General features: G+C 45.7%; 1 protein-coding gene across 2 annotated transcripts in view; it reads right to left on the bottom strand.

Annotated features, from left to right (window-relative positions):
* Positions 1 to 4251: 4251 nt before the first annotated feature.
* sugp1 (SURP and G patch domain containing 1) overlaps positions 4252 to 24493 on the bottom strand; it is a 120800-nt gene continuing 100558 nt past the window's right edge. The window contains exons 2-15 of one of the 2 annotated variants that reach the window (XM_055658420.1): positions 24250 to 24287; positions 20748 to 20949; positions 19344 to 19438; positions 18488 to 18736; positions 16065 to 16188; positions 15006 to 15145; positions 13062 to 13185; positions 11987 to 12297; positions 11483 to 11589; positions 9818 to 9995; positions 8170 to 8276; positions 7861 to 8006; positions 6134 to 6263; positions 4252 to 4456 (exon numbers count right to left, since the gene is read on the bottom strand). In XM_055658420.1, coding sequence (XP_055514395.1) covers positions 4430 to 4456; positions 6134 to 6263; positions 7861 to 8006; positions 8170 to 8276; positions 9818 to 9995; positions 11483 to 11589; positions 11987 to 12297; positions 13062 to 13185; positions 15006 to 15145; positions 16065 to 16188; positions 18488 to 18736; positions 19344 to 19438; positions 20748 to 20949; positions 24250 to 24271 — 1962 coding nt within the window. In that variant the 5' untranslated portion in view covers positions 24272 to 24287 and the 3' untranslated portion in view covers positions 4252 to 4429. Of the gene's footprint in view, positions 4457 to 6133; positions 6264 to 7860; positions 8007 to 8169; positions 8277 to 9817; positions 9996 to 11482; positions 11590 to 11986; positions 12298 to 13061; positions 13186 to 15005; positions 15146 to 16064; positions 16189 to 18487; positions 18737 to 19343; positions 19439 to 20747; positions 20950 to 24249; positions 24390 to 24493 lie in introns of those variants that run through there. The other variant, XM_055658419.1, reaches the window with a different exon arrangement.

Here is a 24493-nt window from a genome sequence, read left to right as displayed (position 1 = left end):
ATCACTAGTTCGATCCTGTGCACTGTGAACAATTTACAGAAGCCAATTAACTGACAACCCTGCTCATGTTTGGAGTGTGGGAGGAAACTGGAACACATGGAGAAAACCCATGTGGTCACGGGGAAAACATGCATACACCACACAGGCAGCACCCGTAGTCAGGATCGAACCCGTCCCTCTGGTGCTGTGAGGCAGCAACTCTACTGCTACACCACTGTGACTCCCCAAACGTTCCACCTGCAATCTTAGTTTGAGTGGGACAGGGTCCCATGGCTATATTACTGACTGGTGTCTGGTCGAGTGAAAAGGACACAAAGTGCTGGAGTAACTCGGCAGGTTAGACAGCATCTCCGAAGAACGTGGGTAGGTGACGTTTTCGGGCTGGGACCCTTCCTCAGACTCGTAGCTAATGATCTGGAGTTGTGACTTCACAGCACCCACTTCTGCTTCGTAATTTGAATTAATTTAAAATCAATTACTATTACTTACAACTGAAACCAAACCCTTCAAGGTCCTTCCCCTCATCTTTTGAATTCCCAATCTTCTGACCTCTTGTCCTCTAAATCTATTCATTGCCAGCTGTTCACAAGATAGTCAATATCACCATTTTTATCGCACATGAATCCTAGAACTTGAACTAATGGGCCTGTCTCACTTAGGCGGATTTTTTAGGCGACTAGGCTGTCGCCTGTGTTTAAGAAGGAACTGCAGATGCTGGAAAATCGAGGCTACACAAAAATGCTGGAGAAACTCAGCGGGTGCAGCAGCATCTATGGAGCGAAGGAAATAGGCAACGTTTCGGGGCCGAAACCCTTCTTCAGACTGATGGGGGAGTGGGGGCAGGGAGAAGAAAGGAAAAAGGAGGAGCCCATGGGCTGAGGGATGGGAGGAGACAGCCCGAGGGCTGAGGAAGGGTGCCGCCTGTATGGTCGTGAGTCGCCCAAAGAATCGTAGCGTTTTTCTCGTCTTCGCTGGATTTTGAAATGTTCAAAACTTATCTGCGACAGTTGGCATGACGCCAATGAGCGTAGCTTAATGTCCCGACATAGGTGGTGCCAGAATGTCGTAGGTTGTCACCAGTGCTGACTTTGGCGACTACCGACGTCAACCGGTGACTGAATTGTCTTAAGTTGTCACCGACAGGGTCATACCATGTGGTGGGTGGATGTAGGTTGTGGTAAGTGGACGTCCTAATGGGATGCCAGTAGCTTGCCAGTAGCTTGACACCGACTAGGTGGTAGGTTGTTGTAGGTAGTCGCCAGTTTTTCGGTGACCTGCTACGACTGTGACAGTCGCCAAAACAATTGGCTAAGTGGGACAGGCCCATAAGAACCAGGCTGTTATTTGGACACGACACATGTTGAATCCAGCTCAGACCTCCCTGCAGATTACACCCTACCAGTTTAGTTTAGTTTGTTGTCACGTGTACCGAGTTACAGTGAAAAGCTTTTGTTGCGTGCAGTGGCAGGCAGTAGATAGGACAGTTGGAACACTGTCACTGCTAAAACATGGAGACACTTGTGTACTGCCTAGGTGACGTCTGCCACATGATTTTACTGGGTTGTTTGCAAAACCAAGCATTTCACTGTGCCTCGATACATGACAATAAAGTATCATTGAGTCAGCCTGATGCTGACAGCTCTTACAAAGGACTGGCTCGCTTTACCTTGTTGCTGGAGCTACCGAACATTATACAATGAAAAATGCAGTGACTGTAAGGAAAGGTATTACAAAACCAGACAGCAGGGGGCACTCAGAACCAATGGTTCGATGGCAGTGTCATTTTTTTGGTGCACAGTTCAGTAACAATCTTACTGAGCACGAGCACACGCATATTTAAGGACAAGAGTGCAGAATTAGTAGTTACACTGAGACTTCAAGACCAAGGGTGAAACTGTGGCACAGCAGTAGAGTTGCTGTCTTACAGCACCAGACACGGGGTCAATTCTGACTTTGAGGTGCTGTACTGAGTGTACATTCTCCCCGTGACCATGTGGGTTTTCTCCAGGTGCTCCAATTTCCTCCCACATTTAAAATACTTGCAGGTTTGTAGGTTGATTGGCATAGAATTTGTGTATGATTGATCATTGATCAGTGTGGACTCAGGGGCCGAAGGGCCTGTTTCCACACCATCTCTAATCTAAAAGCAACGCTCCAGAAAGTCCATGAAAAACACCATATAAGATTATTCCTTTACCCTTTTTTAAATGTTCCTCGGGAAGGTACAATCAACGAATACTCTCTTTTGAGCTTCTACAGTTGTAGAAGCTTGTATTCACTGGAGTTTAGAAGGATGAGGGGAAGATCTTATAGAAACATATACATTTATAAAAGGACTGGACAAGCTAGAAGCAGGAAAAATGTTCCCAATGTTGGGCGAGTCCAGAACCGGGGGCCACAGTCTTAGAATAAAGGGGGAGGTCATTTAAGACGGAGGTGAGAAAAAACTTTTTCACCCGGAGAGTTGTGAATTTATGGAATTCCCTGCCAGAGGGCAGTGGAGGCCAAGTCACTGGATGGATTTAAGAGAGGGTTAGATAGAGCTCTAGGGGCTAGTGGAGTCAAGGGATATGGGGAGAAGGCAGGCACGGGTTATTGATTGGGGACGATCAGCCATGATCACAATGAATGGCGGTGCTAGCTCGAAGGGCCGAATGGCCTCCTCCTGCATCTATTTTCTATGTAGAGTAGGGGGAAGTTTGACAGGTTGCATCACGGCCTGGTTCGACGGCTCAAAATGCCCAGGAACGAAGAAGGAGATTGCAAAAAGTGGTGAACGCTGACCCAGCCCATCACGGGGATGCCGACCTCCCCACCATCGAAGGGATCAACAAGAGTCGCTGCCTTGTGAAGGCAGTCAGCATTCATCAGAGACCCACACACACACACCACCCTGGCCACGCTTGCCTTTCACTCCAGCCATCGAGAAGAAAGTGTAAGAGTCGGAAAACTGGAACATCCAGGTTCAGGAGCAGCAGCCAACTGCAACCATCAGGCTATTAAACACTACAACCTCCAAATAGGTCCCAAACTATATAAAGTTGGGGGTATTATTTTTCTTTGCACTACTATTGTCTGTTTAGTATATGTATGTGCACACACACACAGACACCACCCCCCCCCCCCCCCCCCCCCCCCCCCCCCCCCCCGCTGCTTTGGTTTAAGAAGGAACTGCAGATGCTGGAAAATCGAAGGTAGACAGAAGTGCTGGAGAAACTCAGCGGGTGCAGCAGCATCTATGGAGCGAAGGAAATAGGCAATGTTTCGGGCCGAAACCCTTCTTCAGACCTTGCTTTGGTTGTTATTCATGGGTTTTATTGAGTACTATGCCTACAAATCTGCCGCAAGAAGGAATTTCATTGTTGCGTTTCAGAACATATGACAAGAAAACACCATCTCTTTGATGATCAGCCATGATCATATTGAATGGCGGTGCAGGCTCGAAGGGCCGAATGGCCTCTACTCCTGCACCTATTTTCTATGCATCTCCCCCACCTGTGGATTCACCCGTGCAGGAGCGTGCAAGAGGCACCAGTGCCACACCCCCATCCAACGCCAATGTTCTGCCCACTTCTTTCCTGCTTTAACAGGATGCAGGAGTGGTTTGCTGCTTTTGGCCACTACTGTTGCAGTACAATTATCACACATCTCTCTGCTGGAACAGCCGGCCTGGAATCGAACCGGCACTTTATCCCCCACCTCCACCACGAGCGCTGACGAGAACAAAGAACAATTGGGCGCCAGTAATACTTGTAATGTAATAAATGTATTTAAGCATGAACGTGCAACGGTGCCGACATTTTGTAAGAAAAGGTGTTCTACCGGAGATTTAAAAAAAATTCCCAACGTCTGTTAGAGACGGGCAGAATGGTCGAGACCTCACCTGCGGGACAGTGGAGCTCAGTAAAACCTTCTCTTGCTGTTGCTCTTCAAGTGTTCAAACTGACACAGCTAAAGTGAATCACTTTTATCAGCTGGGTGACGAGGCATGAGGTGAGAGTGGACTGCAGTCTCCTCTTTCAGTTGGTTGACCACACGAGAGAACCAGGCCCAATCCTCCCCAATGTCGCAGTACAACCAACAATCTCTCCCACACCTTTCCATCTCAACGCGCAGCAGCAGCAGCTTCATCTGCTCGGAACAGAACAAGAACTCGGGAAACTTTAATTTAATTGCCTTTCCTGCAACGTCCTAGCTCCTGATGTGTGTGTGGGGGGGGGGGGGGGGGGGGGGGGGGGGGGGGGGGGGAAATGGATCAGGGTGGCCTAATATCAGTGATACAGAGAGTTCTAGCACAGTTTAATGAAGGAAAACCCAACCCTTAGGTTCATCCCACACAAGTATGTTCAACTGATGTTGTGCTGTTGAAACAAACTAACATCACAGCCAACGATTGAACAGTAAAGTCCGTTCCAGCATTGTGAGCAGGTCAGTAATAAGGTCGTCTCGGGTTATTCTGAAATGTAGGAAGAAAAAGTCAATGTTATTTTCAACAAAAACAGGGCGGCACGTTTGCACAGCGTTAGAGTTACTGCCTTGCAGCGCCAGAGAGCCGTGTGTGGTCCTGACTCCGGCAGTCTGCCTGTGTGGATTTTGTCCGTTCTCCCCGTCGCGACCGGCATGGGTTTTCCCCGGGAGCACAGGTTTCTTCCGACACTACAAAGATGTATGGGTTTGTTGGTTAATTGCCTTGTTAAAAAGAATCATGAATTGTCCCGTGTGTGTGTGTGTGCGTGCGCGTATAGGATAGTGTTAATGTGCCGGGATTGCTGGGCGGAGCAGTGGGGAAAGCTCGCTAGGTGACCTGGTCTGTTTCCAGGGCCTGTTTCCGCACTGTACGAGTTAATTCCAAGAGTTCTCCCCGAGTTTGCCCTGATTCGAACTCGGAGATTTACGGTAATGGCCGCTCGTCGGTACTCGGGGCTCTCATGTTGAAAAATCTTCACGAGTCTTCCCGAGCTTACCTGCCGTTAGCGTTACGAGCCGCTAAGAGACGTCCCCGAGCTCCAACGTACCCACTACGTTCATTCTCCGTGCTTATCACGAGTTTGATTTTTTTTTAAACTCGGGAGAGATCTTGGAATGAACTCGTACCGTGGGACAGGGCTATAAACTAGACAAGAAAAGGAGGGGACCGGGTGACCAATCGAGCTTTGCTCACATTCCTGATTGCTGGACCCTTCCTACCTCCTTCCATTGCATGGCACAGAAATTCCTGGGAGCGGGCACAGGAACATTTTGGATCCAGCAAGGGGATTTAAAAAACACAGCAGTGTGATGGAATCCTCACTCACATGGACAAGTGCTACAGAACACAGTGGCTCCAGCCATCCACCCAACCCCTAGATTTGACATCTATTACTTTGATCACCAGCACATCGTGCCACTCACTGCATGAATGGTTCAGGGGCTGCGATTCACTCACTTGAATGAATGAATGAATACGTTTATTGGCCAAGTATTCACATACAAGGAATTTGCCTTGGTGCTCCGCCCACAAATGATATACAGTGACAGTTAGGAATGACACATAAAACATCAACGATTAATTCGACAACACTTCCACCCTGTGACCGCCACCATGGGGGAAGGGCAAAAGCAGCCGCTCCACCAGGACCATCACCTCCCGTCACACGGAGAACTTAACCCCGTCTGGTCTCTTGTGCCCATGCTGGCTCTCGGTGAGGTCCAGTCAACTGGTCACAGGCAAAGACTATTCAGCCGCTCGAGCCTGCTGCACTGGTCAATGAGGCTGTTGTTGTCACGTACAGAAAGGCAGCCCGTTTGTAGTAACATATAGAACGGTACTAAACATGACGCCGAGCTGAACCAATCTCATCTACCCGCTCACAATCCATATCCCTCTATGCCCTGCCCTGCCCTGCGCCCATCTTAAATGTCACCCCTAACAATGTGTTCCAGGTCCCCACTACCCTCATTGTACGGCACATCGCCATTCAACTTTCCCCCTCTCACCTTATAGCTACGAGTCAGAAGCGGGGGGAAAAGAAAGTTCAAAGTTGATGATTTTCATAGAGGATTTTGAATGAACTCTGTGTAGTAAGTAGCATACTGCAGCCACAGATGCGACACTGAGAACGGACACAGTCCGTGCGTTTCAGTGATCACCTACCAGTGGGTTGGGCCTGAACCTGTAGGCCAACATCATACGCTTGCGGAATGCCTCATACTCATCATCACCCTTACTCAGCTCTGCTGGGCGATCGATACCAAACCCAGCTCCATCCACCGTCGTGTTGCCTCTGTAACAACAAAAAAATCCACCATCACCAAAATACATCAAATCATATCACACTTTAATAGTTTAGAAAGAGCTGCAGATGCTGGAAAAATCAAAGGTAGACAAAAACGCTGGAGAAACCCAGCGGGTGAGGCAGCATCTATGGAGCGAGGGAACACATGATGTTTCGGGTCGAGACCCTTCTTCAGACTGTAGAAGGGTCTCGACCCGAAATGTCACCTACTCCTATGCTTTAAAGAGTTTTATTTCCAGTTACAGAAGATACAAGACTTCAGTTCGGGGAGGAGCTGAACCTGTTCTCCCTGTGGATAAATGTGAGGTTATCCACTTTCGTATCAAACACAGGAAGGCAGATTATTATCTAAATGGCATCAAGTTGGAAAAAGGGGAAGTACTACGGGATCTGGGGGTCCTTGCATCAGTCTATGAAAGTAAGCATGCAGGTACAGCAGGCAGTGAAGAAAGTGAATGGCATGTTGGCCTTTATAAGCAAGTGGAGTCGAGTATAGGAGCAAAGAGGTCCTTCTGCAGTTGTACAGGGCCATAGTGAGACCACATCGGGAGTATTGTGTGCAGTTTTGGTCCCCTAATTTGAGGGAGGACATGCTTGCTATTGAGGTAATGCAGCTTAGGTTTACAAAGTTAATTCCTGGGATGGCGGGACTGTCTTATGCCGAGAGAATGGAGCGGCTGGGCTTGTACGGTCTGGAGTTTAGAAGGATGAGAGGGAATCTTATTGTACCATATAAGATTGTTAAGGGTTTGGACACACTAGAGGCAGGAAACATGTTCCCGATGTTGGGGGAGGTCCAGAACCAGGGGCCACAGTTTAAGAATAAGGGGTAAGCCATTTAGAACGGTGACGAGGAAACACTTTTTCTCACAGAGATGTGCGAGTCTGTGGAATTGTCTGCCTCAGAGGGCGATGGAGACAGGTTCTCTGGATACTTTCAAGAGAGAGCTAGATAGGGCTCTTAAAGATAGTGGAGTCAGGGGATATGGGGAGAAGGCAGGAACGGGGTACTGATTGAGGTTGATCAGCCATGATCACATTTAATGGCAGTGCTGGCTCGAAGGGCCGAATGGCCTACTCCTACACCTATTGTCTATTCTCATATCCCTCTAAACCCATCCTGCCCTCGTACTAAACCCATCCTAAATGCTTCTTAAACATTGCGACAGTATCTGCCTCTCGCAGCTCGTTCCATACAACCTCCCACTTTTTGTGTCAAAAAGTTACTCCTCAAGTTCCTATTAAATCTTTCCCCTCTCACCTGAAACCCATGTCATCTGGTTCTTGATTCTCCTACTCTGGGTAAAAGACCTTTACCTGATCTATTCCTCTCGTGATTTTGTACACCTCTACAAGATCACCCCTCATCCTCTTGCACACCAAGGAACAAAGACCTCGCCTGCTCAACCTCTCCCTATAGCTCAGGCAGTGGAAGGCGAGGGCTAAAAAGGAATGTCCTAGTTGAACAAGTGCTTCAATCACACAACTCTGCCCCTTGCCCAGCAGAATGCCATTTAAACCCAGGCGGACAATACCGGGTTATTTCACAGAGCAGCACAGACATGTCCCACCATTTATTCTGTACCTGGGGACTGGAGCTTTGATGCCTTGACCGTCAGAGCCCAGACCATCACCTTCCTTCCAGCCCATTTTCATCAGCATTTGGTAACCAATGTTCTCCACGGTAATTTTGAAATCCTTGTAGTCGGAATAATCGGGCTCTCTGCCTTCCTGCAGGAAATGGACAGGACACACTGAAGCATCCGGCACACAGAATGATAGGGATTCAACGAGAGCAACACGGATCATTACGGGAGGAATGGTGCAAAAGAGCTACTTAAAGTAGCAACAGACAATCTACCTTAAGAAGTGTCTCCAGACAAATCTCACTTACTTTTAGAGCTTTGAATGTCTCCATGAATTTGTCCAGTTCATCGGGAGGAAGAAAATCTCCAATGAAATGTTTCCCGCGACCCATTTCTGTCAGTTGTTCTGCCCACTCTACCAAATAACAAGACAAATTGTTAAGTAAGTTCAGTAAGCTTAAGTTTATTGGCCAAGTATTCACATACAAGGAATTTGCCTTGGCGCTCCGCCCACAAGTAACAACATGACAAACAGTGACAGTTACGAATGACTCAGAAAACACTAAACATTAATAATAATAAAACATTAATGATAAAACACCATTGATCAAGCATATGGTGAACCAACAAAATCAAATTAAAACGGTTAAAGACAAGTATACAAAGTTACTATTGTACCGAGGCTGGTTTAAACCAATGATAGACACAAAAAGCTGGAGCAACTCAGCGGGTCAGACGGCATCTCCGGAGAAAAGGAGTCGGTGACGTTTCGGGTTGAGAAGGATCGGAAGAAGGGTCTCGACCCGATACTCCAGCATATTGTGTCCATACAACATCACTAGATGTTTCAGACAGAGAAGGAGCGCACACATTGCTCACCACCTCACCCTGCTGTCCCAGCCCATCACACTCCCCAAGTTACTACTGGGTGGCAAAGTTGTAAACCAAGAAGCAAACGTGGTGAAGGGACTTATCAACCACAGACAACTGTATGAATAAAGAGCAAGCCATTTAGAACAGAGGTGAGGAAACACTTTTACACAGTCGTGAGTCTGTGGAATTCTCTGCCTCAGTTCTCTGGCCGGTTCTCTGGATACTTTCAAGAGAGAGCTAGATAGCATTCTTGAAGATAGTGGAGTCAGGGGATATGGGGAGAAGGCAGGAACGGGTTACTGATTGTGGATGATCAGCCATGATCACATTGAATGGCTTGAAGGGCTGAATAGCCTACTCCTGCACCCGTTGTCTATTGGATTTAGAGGCCACAGATCACTTGCCTTTCAGTTTCTAGGTGTGATGGGTCTTTTAACAAACTCAAGAGTGTCAGAGATGGTCGTCAGACATTTTGAATGGCTCTGCTGGAGGACTACTGCCCAGGGGGGGGGGGGGGGGGGGGGGGGGGGGGGGGGGGGGGAGGAAAGAAAGGGGGGTTCATTTGAGCCCTGAACACCCCCAGTACGTGCAACCAGCACATGCACTGACCTGCTGAAGACTGCCTCGATAAAATGCTTTCTACGGCGCATCTATAGAAGTTGGCGAGAGTTGTTGGGGACTTGTTGCCAAACGCCCAAGTCTTTTAATCGGCCTGTCCCACTTAAGCGATTTTTTTTCGGCGACTTGCCGGCACCCGTCGCAGTCACTGCAGGTCTCTGAAAAATTTTCAACAAGTTTGAAAATCCACCGGCGACCAGAACAAGGTACGACTCTTTGGGCGACCACTCACGGCCAAACGGGCTTCACCTCGGGTGTCGCCTGTATGGTCGCGAGTCGTCTCCTCAGTCGCCGAAAGAGTCGTAGCGTCTTTCTGGTCGCCGCTGAATTTTCAACATGTTGGAAAAGTTTCGGCGACCTACGATGGGTGCTGGCAGTCGCCGAAAAAGTCGCGTAAGTGGGACAGGCCCACGAGGAAGACTCCTGTAGTGGCGCTTCGATCGACCGCGATCCCCGCGCATTTACCTCTGGTCTTCTCCATCTCCATGTGCCGCAGGCGGTGTTCCCAGGTCCCCCCGTCGCCGTCGATCTCCTCGTCACTGTCGTACTCGTACCGGTGATCCTGCATCGCTTTCTCCCACATCATCTGCATCTCGTGCATGGCCTGCTTGTGCTGCATGATCATGTCGTACATCTGCTGCATCTGTAAACCATCCAGACATCACTTTAGCTCCCCTGGCAATGGGTCAGATGCAGATGTTTAAGAAAGAACTGCAGACGCTGTTAAAATCGAAGGTAAACACAAAATGGTGGAGAAACTCAGCGGGGGAGGCAGCATCTATGGAAAGGAGGAATTGGCGACGTTTCGAAACGTCACCCATTCCTTCTCTCCAGAGACGCTGCCTGTCCCGCTGAGTTACTCCAGTATTTTGTGTTTACTTGTTTTTTCCAGTCGATCGTTTGTAATGGGCACCGAGTAGTTTTTGGCCATGTGCAAATCGGTTGGGATTCCTGTTCCTTCCTCAGCCTAGTTTCTTCGTCTGTCAGTTTGACAATCTCTCTCTCTCTCTCTCTCTCGTTTTCTTACTGCACCTCAGAATCTATCTAAGATAGACACAAAATGCTGGAGTAACTCAGCAGGTCAGGCAGCATCTCTGGAGAAAAGGAATGGGTGACGTTTTGGGCCAAGACCCTTCATCGGACCCTCTCTCAGAATATATCTCTATTGCTCTGCAGGTGGATGTGTGGCTCTCTGGGTGCCAGGCTCCCAGCATCTGTCGTGTACATCTCTGCACCTTCCTTCAGCTCTTCTCTCCATGTGGTTATTAATGCTATAATACACCAAACTACCTTGCAATCTATGCTCCCACTCAGAAGCCTCCTATTCCCGCTGCTAAACCCAGTAATTACTCTTGTTTTTTCCCCCTCTATTTATCATAATCCACTATCTGCGAGTTACCTTCACACAGTGCCCATGATTACACTATGTTTAGTTTAGTGATACAGCGCAGAAACAGGCCCTTCGGCCCACCGGATCCGTGCCAGCCAGCGATCCCTGCATATTAACACTATCCTACACACACACACAAGGGACAATTTTTACATTTACCAGGCCAATTAACCTACATACCTGTACGTCTTTGGAGTGCGGGAGGAAACTGAAGATCTCGGGGGGAACCCACGCAGGTCACGGGGAGAACGTACAAACTCCGTACAGACAGCACCCGTAGTCGGGATCGAACCCGGGTCTCCTGCGCTGCATTCGCTGTAAGGCAGCAACTCAACCGCTGTACGCGCCACCGTGCCGCCCTATGTCTGTTGTAAAAGATCCACTTCCCTGGATCCCCCCCCCTCCCCCAACTACAGTGCTGTTCACTAGTTTAACTTTTGTTTCCAATTTTTGCTGCCAAAGTTTTATTTCTTTAAAGAAGTACCAGAAGGATAATTCTTTAAAGAAGGAGTAAGCACAGCAGGGGAGGGTCGGCATCGTAGAGTATTTAACAGGAGTATTTAATCACAAGCCTTCCCCCGATAGCGCTGCAGTTCAGGAGCAATGTAGGACAGAATGAGAAGGTCTCAAAGCAGACAGCTCCAACCACTGCTGCCGAAATGCTGGAGACCGATTCACAGCAGGCCACCACTGCCCTTGGCCACTACCCTGCCATTATTGATCATGCTGCCGCCATTTACCTCCTGTTGTTCCTTTATCTGTATCTTCTGTGCATCACTGAGTTCGGTGACTCCCACCAATCCGACTGGCTTACCTTTCTGATAGCCGAGCCCCTTCAACTCCTGAGCTGCAATCACACACACACACACAGTGAAGATGCATTACTTCAACTTGACAACACCATGGCAATGTAGCCAACTTTAGCCCAGTTACTCCCACACTATTCTACAACGCCTCCCTTGTTTATGATTCTAGCACTGATGCGGCTTATGTTCCATCCAACAACCATCTCCACATTCACCCTCCCCTCTCCCAGTTCCACCTGCCTCACATTTCCCCCTCTTCTCTCTTTTTGGCTTCTTTCTCCTACTCATCTTCATCCCATGAACACAGACGAGCCACCGTTTATTTGATCAAATTGGCAATATACACAACGAACGCTAATTCAACCAGACTCCCCTTCTTTCCCCAATGTCTGGAACCAGAAACGCCAGTAAGATCACGTCCGCATTCACAGAACTTACTTGTTAAGCCAGGCACTGGCATGGGATAAGCCAATTCAGGAGGAGGGAGTTCAATCTTGTCGACCTCTGGGCCCCACCGGCTCTTCTTTCTCTTTTTAAGCAAAGAGGAAGATGGTGCTGCGGCTGCAGGCTCAGTGGGCGAGTCGTCAGAAGTGGGCTCAGGAGAACCTTTCCTCTTCTGTTCGGCTGCAGTCGGCACCGCCATCAAGCTTGCTTGTACAGCCTTCTGCGCAATAGCTTTCACTTTACAGAAGACTTCGACTGTGTCCCTGTAGTATTGATACGCATCGCTATTCTGCTCATACAGAAACCTGAGGAGTGAAAAGAGGAGTCAGAAACGTTACTGGTAAGATACAGCTCAGAATGACCATTTCCAGTGACGCAGCGGGGGATTTGCTGCCTTGCAGCGTCAGAGACCCGGGTTCGACCCAGACTATAGGTGCTGTCTGTACGGAGTTTGCACGTTCTCCCTGAGACCGCGTGGGTTTTCTACGGGTTCTCCGGTTTTCTCCCACACTCCAAAGACGTGCAAGTTTGTAGGTTAATTGGCTTGGGTAAGATTGTAAATTGTCCCTAGTGTGTAGGATGGTGCTGGTGGACGGGGATCGCTGGTTGGCACGGACTCTGTGGGCCGAATGGCCTGTTTCCACGCCGTATCTCTAAAAGTCTAAAGTCAGGAAATGCTGTTCACTTGACGTTAATCATCTTTGATGCAACATAGAAACATAGAAATTAGGTGCAGGAGTAGGCCATTCGGCCCTTCGAGCCTGCACCGTCATTCACTATGATCATGGCTGATCATCCAACTCAGTATCCCGTACCTGCCTTTGATGTAGTAATCACAAGATGATTTTGAGGGCTGATCAAACAAAATTTGACATCAACCCACATAACAAGATATTCAAGATAGACACAAAATGCTGGAGTAACACAGCGGGTCTATTTCTTCTCCTCTCTAACAAGATATTCAGTTTGATGGTGAAAAATCCATTGCAGAGAGTTTTTTTTAGGAGCTTATGAAGGACAATGTTTTAAATGACGACCAGCTTTAGGAACCAGATGAAATATTACTCACCAGAAAGCAGGGTTGTCCTGATTATCCTGAATGGCCATCTTTTCCACATCTGGACCCCCGTCGGCCACAAACTTTGCCAACTTCTCAATCACACTCCGGAGCTCCGGGTCGTCTGGGGGTGAAACTTTAAGCAGGCTATCAGTACTTGAGTTCAACTCACACACCCAACAGTCAACAGCCAAACAAGGTCTACAGGTGTGGATGGGTAAGAGTGGGGGGATACAGGGAGGGCATTGGTTAAAGCACACGCACAAGTGGTTTCATGGAGCCGCAGATCCAGCTCTTAAGCCACTCGGCTTCAATTGTTTCCCATTCTGAAATACTGGCCGTCAATTGCATTGATAATGTTACAGTATAATCACATAGCAGGGCAATCCTCTGAGATCTGGACACTCCGTTCACAAGTACAACAAACAGTCGGCATTAACATAATTAAATAACGAACTGAGGAGAAACGTTACCAGTAGTGTAACTTGTCACTAGAGGGTGAATGAGGCAAATCATTTTTGATGCATTTAGATGCACGAGGGAGAACAGCATAGAACAAAATGTGATAAGTTGAATGAGAAGAGTCAAAAAGGGGTATAGATGAAACATAATCACCTGTATGACCAATTGGGAATGAACCAACCTGTCCCATTTGTAAGCTGTATGTGCTGTACAATTCTAGCTAAAATCTAGTCTAGAAAATCTGGGATTGTTCTCCTTTGAGCAGAGAAATAAAGAGATTTAATAGATGCGTAATAAATCATAAATGGTTTTGTCAGCATAGAAAGGGAGAAATTATTCCTACTCGCAGAAAGGTCAATAATCAGATTGAAGATTTAAGATTAATTTGTAAAATACTCAGGGGCAATAATAGGAGGATTTAATTTTTTATTTTTTTTAAATGGCTGCTATGGTAGCCTGGAATTAATTGTATAAAAGGACAGTGGGAGCAGGTTGAAATGGAGTTCCCTAAAGAGAATTGGATAAATGTTTCCAATGGCAAGAAAAATGCAGGGCAACAAAGATAGAGAAGGGAATACGACCAACTGGATAACTTGAAGAAAGAACTGACACACAGACATGACGGGCTGCGTGGCCTTATTTTTTACTGCACGATCTCATATAAATTAAAACAAAGAGAAAATGGACAAATCTCATTAAGTCGACATGCTGTCGCACGCCCCAAGTTTCTGCAAGTATGTCCACAAATAGAGATTGTAATCAGAGAGCATGTGTTTGTACGTTGTCTTGTTCAAGGGGATGGAAAATAACACATTGATTACGCGACACTGAAATGTCAAAGCTGGAGAATCGAAGGTTACACAGAAAAGCTGGAGAAACTCAGCGGGTGCAGCAGCATCTATGGAGCGAAGGAAATAGGCAACGTTTCGGGCCGAAACCCAAGGGTTTCGGCCCGAAACGTTGCCTATTTCCTTCGCTCATAGTGATGAGGGCTGTGTAACCACTGAAATATCATGTGGAGCTCAACCCTAACCAAGGAAATCTAATACAGGTTCAATCAGTGTAGGAAGGAATGCCAGATGCTAGTTTACACTGAAGCTAAACACTAAATGGTGGAGTAACCCGGCAGGTCAGGCAGCATCTCTGGTTTCGGATAAGAAACCCTCTTCAGACTCCTTTTTGAGGTTCCAACCTGAGACGTCACCTATTCTTTTTCTCCAGAGATTCCGCTCGACCCCGAGTTACTCCAGCATTTTGTGTCCATCTGCAGGTTCAATCAACGAAGATTGATGTTCATCTGTTACTAGACTCGCATTATAGATCGTGCCAAGCTCTGCTCATTCAAAGCGAGGTCATCGGGCAAGTGGATCTAGATTTCAATTCAACTCCATGGGGTGCGAGACAACAATGGTCTAAACGGCAATCCCAACTTTAACTTTACGTACAAGGTAAATCCTACAGTGAAAGGAAAGATCCTTTTTCTGATTGTCCTACCTTTTGTGACAGATGCAGAGGGGGTGGGGGTTGGTGCCAGCGGCTTGGGTGCCGACTGACTGAGCAGCCTTTCTCGTTTGATTTCCGCAACTTTTTTCTTGTAATAAAGAAAAGCCCGGCTGTTGCGATCGTACAAGAAGCTGCAAAAGGAAACAACAGAAGTAATTAGGGAATTCCGACACACCCAATGCGCAGTCACACAGAATACACGATGGAAGCCTCACCCAATTTAGCCACAGGTACCCCTTCCTTTCAGCTGTCCAGCCTGACTAAATCAGATGCCAGTTTAGCCATGCTCCAATAAGGGAGATTTGGAGAGTTGCCAGGAAACTGCATATATATATACACGAAGGTACACAAAAAAGCTGGAGAAACTCAGCGGGTGCAGCAGCATCTATGGAGCGAAGGAAATAGGCAACGTTTCGGGCTGAAACGTTGCCTATTTCCGAAACGTTAAAATAATTAATTTAACGAAACATTAAAATAGGCAACGTTTCGGCCCGAAACGTTGCCCATTTCCTTCGCTCCATAGATGCTGCTGTGCCCGCTGAGTTTCTCCAGCTTTTTTGTGTACCTTCGATTTTCCAGCATCTGCAGTTCCTTCTTAAAAACTGCATATATGAACTCTGGCATTAACACAGACATGATCAATAAACATTGGCTCCTTCATAGACAACATCTATAAAGCAGTGGCAAATACACGGGCAGGAATTGTAAACTTTTCTTTAGAGATACCACATGGAAACAGACCATTTGGCCCACCGAGTCCACGCCAACCAGCAATCACTAACACTATCCCGCACGCTAGGGACAATTTTACCAAAGCCAATTAACCTACAAACCTGCACATCTTTGGAGTGCAGGAGAAAACCCACGTGTGCACAGGAAGAACGTGCAAACTCCGTACAGACAGCACCCGTAGTCAGGATCAAACCCGGGTCTCCGGCGCTGCAAGACAGCAACTCTACTGCTGAGCCACTGTGCCGCCCCTAAACACTGACATCAATACAGTCTTGCACTCGATATCTTTCAGCTACATTACTGGCTGACTATACTCACGAGAAGGCAGGGTTGTCCCTGTTGTTCTGGATGGCAAGCTTCTCAACCTCGTGACCCCCATCCGCAACGTATTTCGCCAGCTTCTCAGCGACGCTCCTCACCTCCGGTTCCTCTGGGGGTGAAACTTTAAGCAGGCTATCAGTACTTGAGTTCAACTCACACACCCAACAGTCAACAGCCAAACAAGGTCTACAAACGTGGATGTGTAAGAGCGGGATACAGGAAGAGGATGGGTTAAAAGCAGGAGGTAGCCAATATCGAGAACAAATTATCATTATCCCTCCATTTCAATATTCATTTGTAACAAAATGTCAAGGTCTCCCACTTCCCTCCATATATAGCACAAAATACTCTCTCTTTATGGGCTTTCTTGTTTCACATCATAGCTGAGGAGGCTTCCATTACAGAGCTGCTACTCTGATCTTAATTTCACAACCAATCTGTCAGATCCATGCACTTTCCATACCATTAAACCGAGAGGAAAGTCCCACAGTGGACTTTTAATTTTTTTTTTTAATTTTTTTATAATTGTGCCACCCAGCTGACACCCCCGCCCCCTCCTCCCCCCCTCCCCCTCAATTCATATTTAGCACCACATTTCCATTGTGTCTTTCAAGGCTTGAAGATGTCTCAAAATACTTTAGACAATAACAGTTTTCCCCGCTTGTAAGGCAAGAAATGCAGCGGCCAATTTGTATACACCAATTCTCGCAAACAGCAATGTGATGAAGGCTGAATAAATAGCCTTTATGATGTTGGTTGAAGGACAAATACTATTTCAGTTTTAGTTTAGTTCAGAGATGCAGCTGGGGAGCAGGCCATTTGGCCCATCGTGTCCGTGCCGACCAGCAATCACCCCATACACTATTTCTATCCTACACACCGGGGACAATTTTCACAGGAGCCAATTAACCTACAAATCTGCACGCCTTTGGAATGTGGGAGGAAACGGGAGCACCCGGAGAAAACCCACATGGTCTGGGAGAACGTGCTGATGGGTTAACTAGGTACTATCATTGTCCCCTTACCGTAGCTTACCTGCAACCAAAAAAAAAAAAAAATTGTGTGAAAGACAAGAATTTGCAGGAAAACAAGGATAGGGGAAATTAGACTATTGGAATGACTCCTCTGGGAGCTCGCATGGGACCCGTTTACCTGAATAGTCTCTTTCCGAGTTGTTCCAAGATTAGAAGTTTATCCTCGCTTAGATTTTCATTATTTTACACCTGCAAATGTTCTTAGTCTATTTTTATGTTTTTGCCAGCCTACTTTCATATTCTTTCTTGCCTTTCATTAGCTTAGCAAATATATGTAATTAAACCAACATCTGGACGTTATTGTTCTGGTAATTACCACACTGTTGCTTATGGGAGTATCATACTAATAGCAGTATAAAGATGCTTAATTACATGCTCTTTCTAAGTTTCTAATTCCACAACATTCCCTTACGTTCACCATTTGTAATTTGTCCATTCTCTTGAGGGAGCCTATCCAATCTTTCACAGCAGGTTTTGCTTCATCGTCAGTAGTACCCAATGTTAAGTGGTGTGATCACCAGACAACTATGAATGTGCCCATCGCCTCCATCACTGCCAATCCTCTATGCTTGTGAAAGTTTTACTTGGGGAAAGTTTCAGTGCAATCTGATAGCCCCCACCAGCTGTCCCAAGTAACTGTGAAGAAGAGAGACCCAGGCAACAGGGCATTGGCATGATATCCTACATCATTACTTACCCCCAATTTGAGAAGGCAATAGTGAGCTGCCTTCTTGAACCAGTTTATGTCATGAACTCCCATAATTAAATTTAATAGGAAGTTCCAAAGATTTGGCCCAGCATTGAGTAAGGAAGCGTGACATGCTTCCCTTTCTTGATGCACGTGAATTTGCTAGTGGCAGCAATGGCATGAGACTGCTGCCCTTGCTGGGGGTGACTGCTGAAGAAATCTTCGTGAGTTGTAGCAGACAATGCAGACTGCAGCCATAGTGCAGGAGATTAATGCCAATGGTGGTTATATACACGTCTTCATGGCTTCTGTTTAGGTTTAACATAAATTGCCAAGAAGAACGTCAGAATAGTAGAGAATTGTTGAAATATTTCTGAAGTGTAGTCTTGCTGCCATTTTGGAAACAAGGCGACTGATTTTGTACTTGTCAGAGCACCAGAGTGGAACAAGAACTGAATGCTGTGCAAAACGAGAGATCAGCGAGTGCGAGTGGGATGCTACTTTGCGCCAAGTCCAATTACTGCCCGTTGGACTGGGACTGCGGTATAAGTCAATCACCTCAAGAGAAATAGGAAAAAAAACTGTCCTCACTGCAAACCTTGCATATTTCCAAGCCTCACAAATTTCATCCAGTCTTTATACATAGTGCAGTGGCAGTAGTTAAACTCTAATGTAGTTTTATAGACAGTGCAACTTACCTTTGACTTCTGCCCACTGTTCAAGATCGTCATCGTCCTCCTCATCATCGTCATCATCTGGTGACTGGAAGACGCTGGGGCGGTTAGCAATGGGGGTTTGCTTGGCATGGGTGTAGTTCTTCATTTGGCCTAATGTGCTGCCCAGAGAACTCACTCCCAGGCCCGGCCGTTTGCCGATTAGAATCTGTCTCTTTTGCGACTGGGCCCCAGAAGGGCTGGTGGAGTTGCTGCCATTACCAGTCGCTCCCCCTTTGCGGATTCAAAAAAAAAGTGTCAGGTATCAATGAGCCAGTTACTGCAATCGAAGCACGAACCGAGAAGTTGCATTGGAAATTGCCAATTTGCCCACTTCCATAGCCAACGCATGAGCGTTAAACATCTAACCTGAACTATAATCCAGATATAAAATCCTCCAATTCCCAACACAACTATGAAAATGGCTCACTATGATTTTACAACAACTAATTCTCTTGTTCATTCTTAAACTGTGCACTCCGTCAATTGCTGTCTTCGAGTGAAGCAACAATGGCGGAAGGTAACCAAATTGCTTGGTCAATTGAACAGTCCTTATCTACATCGGTCTAGTCTCCAATTTACACCCCCTGCCAGGTGAAGAAACAATCAGACCATCACTCCTCTTCCGACCACCTGCTGGAATTTCAACCCACCATTGCACATCAGGCCCAAAATCTCCCAAACTATTTCTTTGATAGATCTTCACAGGTGCTGTCTGACCTGCTGAGAAGTGATCTAGGGCATTAGTGGCAAGAGCATCCCAACTGTTGGATCTTCCAGCACGGCTCAGAACTCTACCCGGTGAACTGTTTAACCGTCAGTAAACCAAAAGTCTCCTCACCTGTACTTGATTTCTCCTTCTGCATCTTCAGGAAGGCCTGCAAGAAGCTGCCATCATTGGCAAATTTGTTGGGCATGTTCTTTTGGTCATTGTCCCTGTAGAGTGTAGTTAGAATATGAATGAATTCCGTACAAATCAGCAGAGCAAAAATAAACAAGGGCTTGATGCAAGAATATCCAACTTCAACAGGGTTGCTCTAAAAAAGTGCAACAAATTGAGCAAACATTGGGCTGAATGTCAACTGTTGCGCGCAACAGCTTATTTGGTAGGTCAATGGTATATTGACTTTTAATGCAGAAGGATTTGAATATATAATAAAGAAATGTAGGACTAGGCGAAGAAAAGAGGAGCCGGCGGGGGTACTTTGTGAGTGCCATATGTGACGACAATTTGCATACCTAGGGTATGCAAGTAAAAAATGTCACTGTGCTTCGCCACGTGACAATGAAGTACTCCATTCCAGATTTCCCCTCTAAAGGGCCTGTTCCACTGTACGAGGTAATTCAAGCATTCTCCCGAGTTTCCCCCAATTCGAACTTGGAGAATTACGGTAATAGCCGCTCGTAGGTACTCGGGGCTCTCGTGGACATTTTTTCAACATGTTAAAAAAACTTCATGAGCTTACCGCGTTTCCCCGAGTACCTGCCGTTAGTGTTACAAGCTGCCAAGAGACGTCCCAAGCACCGACGTACCCGCTACGTACATTATACGAACTTACCACGAGCTTGATTTTTTTTTTTTTTTTTTTTTTAAACTCGGGAGAGCTCTTGGGTAAGCTTGTATAGTGGGACAGGCCCTTTATGCATTCAATTACCCTTGCAATACACACAAACATTTAATTTATTTCTTAAATATCTGCTGTGCAATAAAATTAATTTTATTTTATGTACGATGAGACCAATATTTCTCTGTACAGAATTCTCTCCATTCAATTTTCTTTTTCCTATTTTTCCCACCAAAGAGGATAACTTCACATTCACCTTCAATATATTCCACCTGCCGTTTCTTATGTTGATTGCTGATCATAACATATCTATCCCTTCACAGGCTCGCCCATGACCTCCTCTCAATAATATTTTGCAATCAATTTGACACCACATTTTCTTCCAAAACACAGTTCCTTCTTCTGTCCTGAATATAGATTGTAAAGTGTGGAGGCTTCAGCACAGATCCCTGTAACAAGCCGCTATTTAGAGCTGGTCAAAATGAAAGTAACCCATTTATCCTCTTGCTCTTTTCTTTTAGTTAGTTAGTCTTCTTTCTATTCATGCCGACACGTTATCCAAACTTAACAAATCTCATGAATGCTACCATTCATGGTACTCAGATCTTTCATCTCAAAGGACATAAACTTGTGAGAAGTGAAGTGAACACTGCCAATTGGAAGCATTCATTGGAACTTACTGAGCAGGTGCTGCTTGCAGCTTTGTGAAGCTGTCCTTCTTGGCCTTCTCCAGTTTGGCTTCAATTTCCCTTTTCTTCTGTGCGATTAGCTCCTCTTGTTTCATGAGGTTCACGTACAGTTTATTTGGTCGGTTGGAAGAACCGAGACGCTCCAGACTAAAGGATCGCTCACCACTGGATTTGATAGCCCCACCAATCTTTCCTGCAAAGCCCAAAACATAACAAAAGTTTTATAGAGTTTTTTTCTTGCACAGCTTTTTATTTTCCTTGTAGAATCTGTGTAAATTATATGTGATTTTTGTTACATGTGTTGTCTGAGCCTTCGTGTCTGTGATGCTGCTGTAGGCAAGATTTTCATTGTAACCTATCACTTCATTGTACCTATGTACTTGTGCACGTGAAAATGTATTCAACTGGACTTGACTACACATTAGAAATTAAAAAGGCACAATTAAAACTGAAGATAGACACAAAGTGCTGGAGCAATTCAGCGGGTCAGTATCTCTGGAGAAAAAGACCAGGTGATGTTTTGGGTTGGAACCCTTCTTCAGACTGGATCCTTCTGGAGGATTCCTATCCGAAACGCAACCTATCCATGTTCTCCAGGGATACTGCCTGACCCGCTGAGTTACTCCAGCACTGTCTCTTTTTTTTGTAAACCAGCATCTGCAGTTCCTCGTTTCTAATAATTTAAATTGCTGATAATTATTCTTTAAATTATTTACATTATCCTGGCATTGTCAATTATATTTAAATGACATGCAGATTCATAGCATTGGTTTATCAAAGATTGGGATCAGTCAGGGACTGAAATGACATGGTGGGGAGAGGATGGTGGTGGGTGAATAGCAGTTTGCTCGAGACAATGCTTGCCTTAATGGCAAATGCAGGATTTTTCAGCTCAGGAAACACAGCTCTGGGTGAACTCCAGGTTTGACTGAGTTTATAGCAGACAGAACAATGTAGATAGGCCAGAGCGGATCACTTCTTCAGGAAAGCGAAAGGTCAAGACTCAAAATGCTAAACTCAACCCTCGGGGCACTTCTACCTTTGCTATTGTTACGTTACTGGACTATTAATCTAGAACTGAACTACCACTCTGGATACCATTCAGATCCCATCACAACTGTGTGCGTAATTTAAAATAAATGTGGACAAACCAAAAGTAATAGTTACAATGATCGTGAAGCAAGGAGGGTCAGAAAAATCCACCAAAGTCAGTTCAGCTCAGGGAAGGAAATTTGCCATCTTTACCCAATTGTGGTCTAATGCTTAGCCATGTTGTTGACAACAAACTACCTTAAATAACTAGTCATTACAAATGGGTGATAAATACTGATCTTGTATGGGGTTTACACCTTGTATGGCGGTTAAGACTGGAACTCAGCATCTCAGATTGGAAACATAAATCATTGAAAAAACATCCACAGTTGATCAAAGAATTCTCTTATGGTAGAGTGAGAGATAGACACACACACACACACACACACACACACACAAAAGTTTTGAAATGGAAATACAGATCCTAGGATATTGGTTTCAGGTTCCAAAGATGAAAATGATTAAATTCACATAAGCTCAAAAGGCCTTAATTGTACGATTGCATAGATCTCAGACCTATAGGGCTTGAGGTGATTACAAAGAGGAGAACAAATAAGACTACAGAATAATTTGAAATTTTGTATTTTCTATTGCTCAAGAACATGGTGATAGGTGAATAGGATATAGCAGGTGATAGCTTGTGGCAATAGTATTCCAGATGGGTTTATAAAGTTTTGTGTACAAGAGATCAAGATAAACCAGAGAACAAGGAATGTAACACTGCACAGTATTCTGAAAGGTTGTAAAGTCCCTATGTTGTTATTCACACCTCAGTACAGATTTTCAGTAACTGTGTGCAAGGAACAGAGCAAAATATGTCTATTCCCCCCCACACCCCAGGAGCCCACCTGGCACTCTCAATATACTGCTAAACGCCAAAGGGTTATTTCATTCATAGTCAAAGACTTTATGAATAGGTCTTAAGTATCAGGGCTTAAGTAACTGCAGCAAACTTTTTGTAAAACATTGTCATGCCTCAGTTGGAGTACTGTGTTCAATTTGAGGCATTACATTTTTGGAAGAAAGTGTTGGCCTTGGAATAGGTGCAGTGTCACTGGGATATTAGCAGGGATGAAAGGCTGGAAATGTTGTGTCTATTTTCCTTGGAGGAGAGAATCTTTAAAACCAGAGCTTGTAAAAAAGTACAAAATGTTTTCATTATGTCTCCCTTTTCAAGTAGAAGAGTGTCAGAAATCAAAGTTGATGACAAAATAACTCAGTCATACAGAATGGAAACAGGCCCCTCAGCCCAACTTGCCCATGTGGACCAAGGTGCCCATCTTTAGTAGTTCCACCTGCCTGCATTTGGCCCATATCCCTCTAAATCTATCCTATCCATGTACCAGTCTAAATACCTTTTTAAATGTTGTTATAAGTTTCTGCCTCAACTACCTCATCCAACCACTCATTCCACATAACCACTGTCAACTAAAGGAGATTAAAGTTAACAGTTGTTTTCTGGAATGCACTGCTCAAAACGGCTCTGAAAGCAGATTCAAGAGGAACCTAAGAGAATTACAAAATTACAAAGTTTTGATTAAGGGCATTGGGCTAATCATACAACCTTTCAACATGCAAGCATTGGCACAATGTGCCTATAAAACAACAAGTATCCTGCATCCTACTACTAAAGAAATGTAACATGACAGTCAGTTGCAGTAAAGTGCAAAGACAGGCTACTGACAATCTGGGCATGAAACCTTTAAACTCAACACAAAGAGATTCATTGTATCATTCCATGCAGAAACAAGTGCTGCTTCAGCAAAATATGTAACCTTCAAACACATAAACAAGAGGAACGTCCTTTGAAAAACACAGGTTTGAAATATTCAGCCATGTACAATTATAAACAAGGGATTTCAGGGAAGTGTTGTAAGAGGGGGAGGGATAGAGTAGCTGAGTTACGTAGGACAGCAACAGGCCCTTTGGCACAACTCATCCATGCCAACCAAGTTGCCTACTAATCACTAGCAAGATGTAGAAAGACAAATAGACTAGAAACTAGTCGTAATGGTGTACATACATGAAACGAGATGATTTTTATTTTGCAAAACCAAAGCCTGATCTAATCTGAAAGAGAGAACAGACGACAGGACCCGTTCCCAATCAACAACATGGGTTCAGCAAAGGTAGTGCTGAGGGGAAAAGCACACGAAGTAAATGAAAAAGATTAAATAATGCCTTGGATGCTAAACTGCATCTAACACCTCGTCTCCACAACTGCTGTTCACAGAATTGCCTGCTTTTTTTGAGGGGATTGGCAGGGACTTGAACTCTGGTCAATAAGCGTGGAGAGGGCGAAGCAGGGGTATTCGTGAGGGGTTTCTTCCCCCCCACTGCTTTGGCTGCGGCGCCATGAAACCTTTCCCTTCGCCCCCAAAACAAACGCCTGAAGACCAACCTGAATCACCCTCCATCGCCATCGCTTCATGTCCCACTGACGTCACCACCGGTTAACTGGCCGGCAACCGTCACACGACCGGAAGCTGCCGGGCTACCCGCGCAAGGTGCGACGGGAGTTGTAGTCCATCGCCCTCAGACAGAATTTGGAAATAAAACCTGCAAGATTTGTGTTGAATGCATCAAATACCAAAGTCCTGTCTCATGGAAAAACGCGTATTGTGTGTATATATTTACCATGCACA

The sequence above is a fragment of the Leucoraja erinacea genome, chromosome 29 (assembly GCF_028641065.1).
Source record: "Leucoraja erinacea ecotype New England chromosome 29, Leri_hhj_1, whole genome shotgun sequence".
NCBI classification, from domain to species: Eukaryota; Metazoa; Chordata; class Chondrichthyes; order Rajiformes; family Rajidae; genus Leucoraja; species Leucoraja erinaceus.
Note: the sequence above shows the minus strand (reverse complement) of the source record. Positions and strands in the feature narration are given on the sequence as shown.